Raw genomic sequence first — 12,288 nt, 5'->3', positions numbered from 1 at the left:
CATGCAGATCACATGTATGATCTACAGTGTATGTTGCTGCATGTCTGTAGGTGCTGTACTGGCACACATTATGCTGGGTGGGCAAAGAACCAGTTCATCCCTGTCCCCAGTGACAGCTGACAACTAAGACAGTTCTTTTTCCAATTCAATTCTTCCTTTAATATGAATGTGACAATTTTTTAAACTGCTCTCCACTACCAGTGAAAGATCAATTTTTATTAAATACTACTTACAGTAATTAGCCTGAGGTGAATTGGTGAACCCACCAAGCAAGACCCCGCTCAGCTGGATGTGATTAGTCATTCTAACAAGCAAAGTGACGCTGTCGTTGTTCATCCGTGGTTTATTGTGTCCTTTGGGAAATCTTGCTCTGGTTTCTGAACGGGACGTCTGACTTCAACAAGCATGAAATCATTGAAAACGTCTGAGAAAAAGTGATGTCATTGTGGAAGTGGTTCTCTTGACTGTAACTGACACTGTGTTGATGTTTGTCATAATGAATTGTATTCCTGGATGTGGTATCAGCATTGTGACTGTGACTCACCCACAATGTGTCCGTATGCATTGATGGCATAATAACAAATGTTCAGTTCATATGTGATGGCTGTGTCATGACTTGCTGGATCGTAGTGACTATGTCTTGATTTTGGTGACAACCTATTTACCAGTATTGATTTTCTTTGGTCCTCCCGGTTTCGCTCTCTTGAGCACTTCTTCTCTCTGTATGGGATGTCCATTGTGTGCTATAGGGGATCAGTTAACAAGTATCACATGGCAATACACCCTGTGAGTGTTGCACTTATGTCAAACACTATTCTGCTTACAACAGGGTTGCCAAGTCTCAGACATTTGGCATGAGATGGTTGCTTTTAGGTACAAATGTGACACCAAATGACAAATTGCAGCAAAGACACTCCTTTATGAACAAGAATTTACGGCTCAAGCTGATGTGAATGTCATTAATTGTTGACCTGATGGCACCAGAAGAGTCATTAGGATTCATCCTGAGGGGAATATGAATGCCTACCTAATTTCATGGCAATCTATCCAATTCTTCTCAAGACATTTCGCTCAAGACCACAAATGTGAATCTGATGATGGCGCCAAAAGAAAAGTCAAAGGTTCACCAAAGTCATTAAGATGCATCTTCGGAGGACCACAAGTGTCTGTACAAAAATTTGTGCCAGTCCATCCCATAGGTGATGAAATATTTAACTTTATACTGTATGTTAAAGAAATTGACCCGCTGGTGGTATGAGATGAAAAGCCAGGGGATGACCAAAGCCATCAGGAATCATTGCCTGATATCAGACAGAACTGTCAACTCGTTACACAAGAGAGGGAGTTTCGATATTTCCTCAACCCAACACTAGAGACCCATGTATTTGAATCTAATGTCATTTTAAGTGATGCATAGCTGTGCGAACGTACTTGTTTTGTTGGGGATTCGAAAGCGGAGTGGACCGAAGTGAAAGCAACTGATCACTGATTCATTTCACAGTGCCAGATGAATTAGTCAACTCCAACTCAATGAGGTGGGCAGATTCAAATGTCTGGTCCCAGGCAATAGGAGTCATCCTCTGGGCACCATAAACATCTGAACCAAATTTCATGGCAATCCATATGTTGTAGAGACTGACGTTATCGTCCATAGAACCACGCTGCTAGCTTGGCTAAAAATAAAAACATCTGAACATCAAACTTCCATATTTTCGGAGATTGGTCTTCAAACATTCCAAAGAGCAAAAGGTAATTTGGGGAGTTCTGCTTCTTTCACTTTGCTCTACACAGTTTCTGTCAGTACTTTCAGTGCAATTAATGCCTGACCCGGCTTGGTAATGTCACCAACATGAGTCTCGTCCACACAGTCTGATTGGCTCAGTGACTGTATCTGTCTGTCTGCGGGTGGTGTGACGACAGAAGTGATGTGATTGCTGTGATTTTGTGCACTTTTTTTATGTAACACGGGATGTGACTAGAGGTTAGAAAATCAGACAGACTCTGACAGGACTTCCTGTCAGAGTCCTGTTAGGTTCAAGATATTTTCAAAGAACAACTGATTCTGACTTCTGACTATTTAGAAAACACAAATCACAAGTAGCACTTCTTATGATATTTCAGTGAAGCATTCCGTGTTACAGATGATCAACACATCTGGTTTATGAGTGTGACTTTGTCGTTCTAGGAGGATGTTGGTGAAGACTTTATGTTCTGTACCTTTTCAATGTCTTTGTGTCATTCTGTCCCTGTAGGGGACGATGACGATGAAGCAAGCACAGAGCGCAACATGGCCGCCGTGTCACCCATTCCTAAAATAGTCACCACACCCATCAAAGAGGACTTCTGCCAGGAGGATGAGGACAGCAGAGACGAGTGGGGTAAGAATGAAAGTGAAACGGATGTTGATGTATAATCATTGAGATGCTGTTGAACAAAGGTTAGATGTGTCCTTTAACCAAATTTAGCCCAATAAACGCAGATGATTACACATCATGTGACCTGCTAAACATCAAATAAGCTGTTAAGACAAAATATTATTATGTAATTGGTGTTTTGCTTGTTTTTTCCAGATTCGGTGCCAAAGCAGGAGCAGAAACAACCGGTCCAGGAGTCAGCACCCACCAAACCTGTGCAGAGCGTCGCCCCGCAAGCCCGTGACTCCTCCAGCTTCTCTGTGTGGGACTCCGGAACAGACAGCCTGGTCAACCTGTGGGACAGCAGCTCTGGCACTCCTTGTGACCCCTCCAAGACCCCCCAGTCCTCCAATCTGGTGGACCTGATGGGCGACACCAATGACCCACCCAGCACCGCCACCACCAGCGGCAAGCCTCAGCCCCTCCTCAGCTTCGATGAGATGATGGATGGGACCTTCTGTTCCACTGCCGATGACGACCCCACCAGTCTGGTGGACGTGACGGGCTCTGACCAGATGACCCTCAGCTACCAGCATGCACTGCAGCATGCATCCGGGGAGATTCAGGAGCTGGATGATGGACAGCTGTTGATGACCAATGGGGAGACGCTGCTGAAAGAAGGGACTCAGGTCAGACAGGTTAATAATGCTCCTGTTGTGCATTCAAAAGACATTTTCTGTCTTTTTCTTTGTGAAATTTTTTTTTTCTCTCTCTGTCTGTCTTTCTGTTCTTATAGGCCAGTGAAGGCTATTTCAGCCAATCACAGGAGGAAGAATTTGGCCAATCAGAGGATTCCTCGGCTAAACCTGCGCCGGTCTTTTATAACAAGCCACCAGGTGAGATACCTAAGAACGTGTTTATCAATTATTTATAACATAATAATCAACACCAGGACTTTTTATTTGGAACAGTTATTTATCAACACATTCACACTCCTAACTCGTGAAATACTGACGCTTGGTCAGTGGCCCCACATGTCAAACTATGATGCCCTAGGGACCTTGCTAATGTCGGTTTTGGATGCTCAGGGACGGCATGTCACTTTACACATGTTACATGCATTGTGTCTTTTCAAAATAAACTTCTGTTTTCACAGGATGTGCACAGTTTCCACTTGTTAAATGCATAGTCTCTTTTCAAAATAAACTTCCTCAGATTTAGGCAACAAAAGTACATGGTTAGGTTTAGAAAAGGACATCATGCTTTGGCTTAAAATAAACATTTGTTAGTAACGTCATGTGACATACCTCACTAGTGTAGCATGCTACATATACTAGCACACTATGTGGTTAATGAAATAACTTAACTGACATTTGGTTTTACATGGGACATGAACAGCAGTCTTCTGGGTGAAAGTCCAGTGTTTGATTGACCAATCCAACTCCATTCCCACCTATGTGGACTTTCTTGTTATCCATGCTAAAGCAGTTGCTCAGAGCCTCAAAAAATGTCACCACCAGGTACATCTAATAGCGCTGCTAGAGGGTGCCTCGCTGCCTCGGTATCTGATGCCAAGGGCGACTGACCAAGCATTCTATATCTATATCTATATCTATATCTGTATTCTATATCTATATCTGTATTCTACTGATAAATTCAGTAGAATACAGATTTCCACAGCAGATGTCCACTAATTCCATCAGTACAACAGTCATGTCACCACTCTGCTGCTCATTTATTATTTCCAGTCGCTGCCATTTTGCTTTGTTTTTGGATTGCTTTTCAGCTGTCGCCATTCACTTCCTGCACAGCTCAGATCAACACACTTCATTACAGTTTCAAATTAAAAGTTCTAGCAGCTCAGTGGGTGCGCTCTCTCCCTTTCCTGGTTGGCTTTTTAGAGAGGTGTTGATTAGATTGTAGGATCATTTTTGAGAATCTAGTTTTTCCAGTGCTGTTTAAATGTATTGCCTTATATGAACGGGTGTCTCTATTATTAGGTCCACCCCATTATTTAGATAATGGTAGGCTAAATATTAGGAACACCTGTCTGTGTGATGTGGCCACATATATAAAATAATAATGTTATCTTTTGTAGAATAAATGAACTCAACAAATATGTTTGTGTGTTCAGAGATTGACATTACGTGCTGGGACACGGACCCCGTGGTTGACGATGACGACGACTAACCAGCCAATCAGACGCCACCACCGGACCAAGAGGAAGTAGGAAGTGCGCTTCATGAAGAAACAGATTTTTTTTTTCTAAAAAACAAAAACACAAACAAAAAAAAGTAATAATAATAACAAATCTTGCATCAACTACTTCTGTATTATCTTTTAGAGGAAAACAAAACAGTAGCCACCGAGAAAAAAAAGAGACGGGGTTTGAGTTATTGTTACAGACGGTTTGAAGGCTCAGTGGGTTATTTTCTGTGTGTTTGTTATTTTATTTATTTGTTTTTCTTCTTCTTCTTTTTTTTTTTTGCTATGCAGATGTAATAGGCGGGAGCGGGGGGACTTTCTTTTTGTGTAAATGATTTATTACACATTAACGTAGCGCACTGCTGCATATTAGAGACAATGAAGCCCAGTGTGTGGCAGGCAGCCGACACACCTAGTCTGTAGTGCTTTAATAACACCCTATAAAACTAATACAGTGGATCATTACAGCTGCCATGTATATCTTCACTCTGTTTCTTTTCTTACCTCTTTTTCACTTCCTTCCTTCCTTCTGCCTTCCTATCCAAAATATCCAAAAGTATTCACCTCTGCAAGTCAGTTAATCTTGTATTTAGCCCTCACTTTAATGGAAAAAGCTGAAGCATTTTATTTATTCTGATGTATCTTAAAATTCTTTCACTAACAGCTGACGGGATCCTGAAGAAATCAAATCTATTTGGAGACGAGTCAAACTGTGGCTCCGTTTTGAGCTTTTTCGCTCCTTGTGTATGATTTTTAAGACTGAATTCAAGATTAAATGGCTTGTAAATCTGGTTGCTTTTTTCAGTGCACTTTTATTTCTTCTTCTGCCTCCTTGTGGATGAACTGCTGCTTCTCAATCAGCCCTCCCTTCTGGTTCCATAAAACTCATCATTTTTACCCCACTTATATATTTACACAAGCAAAAAAAAAGCATCTAATCTAGATGAATATTCTGTAGATATTTTTCCAAGTGTTACCAGTTTTTTAGGAGAGTTCAGCTAATGAATATGAAGCCACCTTTCAGCTTGTGCACACTAGAAGAAAAAAAGAATCCTTTGTATGAATCCTCTGAAATTTCTCCAATGAGACTTTTTCACCAGGCCCTTCATAATGTGGCCGCTTTTGGACAGCAGTGGGCACAGTTCCTGTTCAGAGTCGGGAAGGTTTGGGAGGCAGAACGTCCTGCCTTTTCTTATTTTAATGTTTAATTTCCGGCACTTATGCCTTACTGTCCCACTCAGACAGAGGCTGAGTTAAATCCTGGACGAAAGAGGGAGGGTGGGATAAAACAGCTGGAAGTAAACTTGGGCCACACGATGTTTGCAAATATTATTTTTTCAACTTTGTTGTAATCTGCATGGAGAACCAGATGTTCGTGAGTTATGACACCACTATTTGACATTGACATTGACAAGAACAACAATTACAGCAATCAATAACTATTTAACTCTACACATGGGAAGTGTCTGAATCGTTCTTCTACCAAGGGACTAAAAGTTAGCATATTCAGCCTCTTGTGCATCGACTTAAACCATTTTCAAAATGTTCCAGTTTTACAGAAGTGCAATACAATATCACCAAAACATCCCTTCAAGGTTTCTGTAAAATTTCAGCCACTGTATGTAGGGCTGCCAACCCAATAGGGTTTACCTTTCTGTATTTTGTTTTATAGGGTAACCAGACCTAAAGAGGCACTTTGAAATTATTTGTAAATTCTGCAGAGTGACAATCTGTTCTGGAGAAAAGAAGAGATGCAGAGATTGAGAGGGCAGAGAAGACCGAGCTGATGAGCAGAAACTGAAGTCTTATTAGTTGACAAATTTGGGAACTTTGGAATTAGTCTGTGAATAACAGACAACAGGTGCTCAGCCAACATAACTAAGGTTATGATTTTGTAACACGAGTTCTATTAGGACAGACAGAGCCGTCTACTGGACTCTCCGCCAATGAGCATGCATTAGCCCAATGAAATTTGCATCAACACAGCTGGCCAATAATGACATGCCTTCCAGAATATGCACAGAGCCCACAGTATATATAAGAGTATATATACACATCTTCTTCAGCAAGTGGCGTAGGAGCAACAGGGCCCCTAGGTAGAGGGCACCAGTCCAGTAGAGGGCAGACCCTGTGTGAGATAGAAATGCATTTAAAAATCCACATACATAACTTTAATTTTAGCCAATGATTAGCTGTTCGCCGCGTGACATACAATAAATACCAGAGCATTTCCAGTGTTTGTGTGAAAATATTAAACCTTCCTGGCATCTTACTCCAAGCAGCTTAAAACAAACACTAAAAGTGATTGTTAAATCCTGTCTGACCCACGTCTGCTGCCCGACTGCTTTTGTTCTGTGCCAATGCAAAAAATACCACATGTATTTTTTTCCATTTTTTTTAAGTATATTTTATTGATATGTTTAGTTACCCTGGAAACTGGAGTGAGAAGTGGGGCGGGCCGGGACGGGAGGTGTGTGTGTTTTTAATACCTGTCAAAAAGTGTGCTAGAATTGATTTTCAGGACCTTTTTGAATATTAGCAACAACAGTGTTAGTCTTTTTTTGCTGTAAATTCCTGTAGAAAATAAAAACTCCTAGGCAATAATAACACCTGTGTGTTTGTGTGTGGAGCACCTGGATACTGTGTGTGTTCACCTGAGTGGAAGAGTTTAGCTTCTCAAAAGCGTCTGCAGGGTCGTTCACAAACCAGCTGATCCTGGTGTTAAGATGCTTTCAGGGAGCCGGTTTGATTTATACCTCTGCACAATGATCAGGTAACAGGTAGAGGACGTGCTTACATCCAACATCCACTACATTTTTATTAAATCCTGTTATTGAGGCTCAATTAGTGAATAAATATTCAAATCTTGATTTGATTTTGCCATTTTGTCTCATCATTCACTATTATGTTGCCCAGTAAACATTTATTTGGTTAAATCTGGAGAGGATTTACAGCCATGCCATACTCTTTCCATTTTTTATTAACTGATTTAAATGGACTCCAGTTAAAAAATTCTCATATCCACCCCCTCACTTGCACCTTCCGGACTGTATTTATAAAGCACTCAGTTGAAACCCTCTGACGACACACAGCTGAGCTTCGTTTGACTAATTACGAGACTTCTCAGACCAGCTGACTCCACCAGTGATGATTTAGGTGTGTCCCTGTTTGAGTATGGAAGTATGAATACTTTTTAAAGGCATTGTAAGTATTATCTTATTAATTATACCTTTTTAAGATCTGAAAAATGTTTTGCCCAAATTTAACTCAGACTTGTAGCTGTATAATAAACTGCAGATCACTGGAAGGTAAAAGCCACAAAAAACAGCTCAGAAAAATTGTAAAAAATAAAATAAATAAATAGTTTGCTCCCTGCATGCAAAGAAACAGTAAGGGTAAAAAAGACAATACAAGTCAGCTGGACCTGAAACATGTCTGTGATCAGAGATATTTGTCGTGTCTGAGGTGTTCAGCCATTTTATGGGTCTCACAATATCCAGCACTGCCGGGTCATTATACGAAAACGTGCCATTTTGTGTCCCTCGAACAAAACTGTGCTATAAATGTCAATAAACAATAAACACACTATAATCATTTTAGAATTTATTTTCCATGATATCTCTTATAACATTAAAACAATATAAAAGTTGATTTCTTTTGTTTTTAAAGAGTTTTAAACACCTTTTTGCATGAAGCATCATTCAAAAGCTGTAAAAATGGCCTGTCCCTCAATATGATTGTTCTACTTTTACTAGCTGTTAAGGCCCAAAAAAGTCAAACTATCATAAAAACATAAACTTTTATATAAAGCCTCAAGTGTCCTTTCATTACTCATGAATGGATTTTATTCTTAATATATGTAAAATGTTGTAAAAAAACATCAATTTAGTCGGGTCGCCAGGTAGTCGTCAACCCTGTTACTTTTAATGAAAACGCCCCTTCTGAGATAATGGACTGCTCCGAAAGCTGCATCATTTCCTGGGAGTGAATTCAACTTCCTTTTGTGAACATGCTGGTGAAAAGACAAATAAGTGTCCTCTTCTTTTCATGATTTTTCTCAGAGTTATATAATGTTTGACAGAGGGGACAAGCTTATTGTGTCAGCCCAGAAAAATGTTCTTGGCAGCCATTACTATCCATGTGGTGAAGGTCATGAGACCACATGGTGTGCATTCATTAGAGGCTTAAATCATGTTATTTATGTACATTAAAAATTTCTAACTAATATCTTTTTAACGTGTCCTTTTGTGGAAACAGGGCTGACACAATGAGCTTGTCCCCTCTGTCAAACATTACATAACTCTGAGAAAAATCATGAAAAGAAGAGGACACTTATTTGTCTTTTCACCAGCATGTTCACAAAAGGAAGCTGATTTCACTCCCAGGAAATGATGCAACTTTTGGAGCAGGCCAAACATGTTCAATGGATCCATTTCATTGTGACTGTCCTTTCGATATCTAAAACCTCTCAATAAATATGTCTCCAAAATATTCTTTGATTAGTCATGTTGAATTAAATGTTTATGAGTATCCCATTATCTCCATTAGACCCAAAGCTGCAACTTAAACTAGCAGTATGGTAACTGTTGTCAACCCTGTTACTGAGGTGTCAACCCTGTTACTGAGGTGTCAGCCCTGTTACTGAGGTGTCAGCCCTGTTACGTGTATAATATTCTAGTATAATTCAAAAAATGAAAAGACAAATGTCAAATCAACTCATTTTATATGTTAAGTAAAAGAAACCAGTAATCTACAGAACGAAATGTGGGCATTATTGTTTTGTTTCCACATTCTGTTCTTAAAAAGAAAGATGCTGTGAAAGTGTCAAATAAGCATATTCATCCATGGATAAAAATAAACACCTCAATATTCTCACTGTACAAACACGGGGAGATTTATCCCTCATAGTATATCAGATTTGTTGTAAATATGCATTTAAAACATTTTCAAACATTAATCGATGCATCGTAACAGGGTTGACAAAACACACATATGCATGTTGATTAAATGTGGAAAAAAATCAAAAATAAGATAGCCTGAGATGGCACAGCATCTATTTCTGATAGGTAAGGATCTATTTAATCCAAAAAGGGTCATAAATAGTTTTAAAACAGTACTTTGAAAATCAAACATTAAGAATGGGAAATGGCACGTTTTCATATAATGACCCTGCCACTGTTTGTGGAGGAAAAAAGTGGACTACAAAAATGTCCAAGTAGTTTTAGTTTTAGTGAATAAAATTAGATAAAAATTCATTTATAAGAAAACTACCAGGTAAATTAAAAAAAATGCTCTGAGACATAACGAACAATAATTTTAAATATCACTACCAAGACAAACATAAGAAGAGGTGACATTGTCTCCCAAACATTTTGTAAAAAATGTTTATAATTTGAATTCTGAGGAAGAGTTTTTCCTCCCTATTCACTTAAATACCTATTTTCAGTGACGTCTACGGGCCATTTGAGTACGGAGTACGGTTATTTTTTTTTCTGTTTTTCAGAGTAATTTTTTTATTTTTCTGTTTTTCAGTGTAATTTTTTCTGTTTTTCGGGGTAATTTTTTCTGTTTTTCTGAGTATTTCTTTCTGAGTTAATGATAACACCATCTAAATGACTTAAAGACAAGAGTATCTCCCAATGTCTCAGACCCACAACAAAGCAAAACTGGATTAAACTAAACAAGCGGGTCATATTTGCTTCCATTATATCGAGCTCTCAAGAAAGGAATGAAAGCCTCTGTTGTTGTATTGCTCTCTTAACTCAGAAAAAAATACTCAAAAAAACAGAAAAAATTACCCCGAATGACAGAAAAATTTAAAAATTATTTCGGAAAACAGAAAAAAATTACTCAATAAAACAGATTTTTTTTTTTATTTGTCAAGTGAATGCAATACGCTTCCGTATTTGAGGAGCTCAAATCACTGAAACTACAACTTTCAAGGTGAAGCAAGGTGTGTGTGTGTGTGTGTTTTGTTGGTTTTAAAAGGAACTCCAACCAATAAGACTTGTAGGCTTTAATATGCCACTATTGCCCTCTTGTACTACAATACACAGTTAGAAACACATGACATACTCATTACTTAAAAAAATCCTAACCGTTTAATCCGTATTTTGTCCTACGGAGGCCGCCATTACTAAGCTGCGCGGTTGATGATGTAACTTGGTTGCTCTCGCGAGGAGAGCTATTGGTGCTGACATTATCAGCCGTTACCTGTTGCAGTTTTTACCGGCGACAAAATGCACACGAGGGGACGTAGTGAGCGGAAGTGTTTGACGGTGGACGAATTGTTTGGAAGGAGAGGTTTGGTGGTTGTGCATAAACTGATCTGTGAATGGACTAGGATGGCGGGGAATAGTGATCGGGAGAGTGGGAGTGAGGATATGGATGCAAGTGACTGGAATGTAGTACGGAATAAGAGAAAGGAGTGTAGTGGAAGCAGTAGTAGTTATGATGAGAGAGAGGAAGGCAGGGTGGTGAAGAGGAGGATTGACGAGAAAGATGGTTTAAAGTGATTTTGAGGTTCAAGGAAGGGCAGGATATAAGAAAAATACTAATAGTGTAAATTCACACATTAGAAAGAAATACTATGGTCATTTACATATATATCAGGGCTCAACAATAAGGATTGCCCAATTGCCCGGGGCAAGTAAAACGCAACACCGGGCAAGTAAACCTAGCGAACGGGCAAGTGGCTAAATATAGTAAAACTGAAATCGACGTAGGCTATCATGAATGTGCTTTTGCAGTCCACTCTCCTACAAGCTGTGTTTGGTCTCTCTACCCCCTGCTTCTGCCCCCTCCCCAAGTGTCTGTGTCATTCACCAATCAAGATCGAGGAGCATAGTTTTGAGTGACACATGCCTGTCTTCATCGGACATGAGAAGATCGACGCCATGGAGAAGTACGAGTTGAAGCTCAAGCGACATTTTCAGGAGTCGTGGAAGAAAGAATTTAGTTGAGTGGCTTTAGAGGCGGTTGGAACTCCAACTATGTTCTGTGCAGTTTGCCACAGGTTTGAAAGCAGGGCCGACAAAACGGGCGCATTTTTCAAAGGAAAGGAAACCTTTCACAAACAAATGCTCGAGTGCCACAAGAAAAGCAAGCAGCACCTAGCTTGCATGGCTGCAGACAACCCATCCTCCGGGGCTTTGCCAGCCCTTTTACGAAAGATAAACAGAGTTGGATCAGATTGTCGTAAAACTAACCACTGCAGCCTACCAAGTTGCGAAAAACGTACAGCCATTGACAGCATACCCCTGTGCAGTTGATCTTCAACTGAAGAATGGCGTCAACCTGGGTGCACAGTACCACACTGACATGGCATGTCGAAGGCAAGTAACATTATTGCTAGCTAATTTATCTGTCTAATGAAGTGACGTTACACTATTTCTCATTCAGTCAGTCAAACCTTGCACTCTCAGTTTCACATTCATTTAAAGTTTAGCATTTTGTGTTTTCACTGGAATGGGTGGGCTGTGACAGGGGTCAGGCAAGGCACCAGGAGTGGCCAAGAGCAAAAGCAGTGATCAAAGCATTGCTCCAGGCCCAACAGAGCAAAGTATGCACAGACTTTTAAAGGACCCTGAAAGGCTGCAGAGCTTCCCCAACCTGCTGATGGTGGTTGAGATCATCCTGGTGCTCCCACTATCCACTGCTGCTTGTGAGCGTGGCTTCAGTGCCATGAAGCGCGTTAAAACGGACTGGTGAAGTAACCTTTCAGTTGACA

The 12,288-nt window shown here is 40.0% G+C and overlaps 1 protein-coding gene across 4 annotated transcripts in view; it reads left to right on the top strand.

The window, feature by feature from the left end:
- dbn1 (drebrin 1) overlaps window positions 1-7,165 on the top strand; it is a 176,234-nt gene extending 169,069 nt beyond the window's left edge. For 2 of the 4 annotated variants that reach the window (XM_033634148.2, XM_033634164.2), the window contains 4 exons: window positions 2,271-2,378; window positions 2,571-3,043; window positions 3,151-3,250; window positions 4,489-7,165. In XM_033634148.2, coding sequence (XP_033490039.1) covers window positions 2,271-2,378; window positions 2,571-3,043; window positions 3,151-3,250; window positions 4,489-4,544 — 737 coding nt within the window. In that variant the 3' untranslated portion in view covers window positions 4,545-7,165. Of the gene's footprint in view, window positions 1-2,252; window positions 2,379-2,570; window positions 3,044-3,150; window positions 3,251-4,488 lie in introns of all 4 variants that reach the window. The other 2 variants (XM_033634140.2, XM_033634156.2) reach the window with 1 other exon arrangement.
- The last annotated feature ends 5,123 nt before the right edge of the window (window positions 7,166-12,288 follow it).

The sequence above is a fragment of the Epinephelus lanceolatus genome, chromosome 11, assembly GCF_041903045.1.
Source record: "Epinephelus lanceolatus isolate andai-2023 chromosome 11, ASM4190304v1, whole genome shotgun sequence".
Lineage (NCBI taxonomy): Eukaryota > Metazoa > Chordata > Actinopteri > Perciformes > Serranidae > Epinephelus > Epinephelus lanceolatus.
The sequence above is the reverse complement of the archived record's forward strand: the minus strand, read 5'-3'. Positions and strand labels throughout refer to the sequence as shown.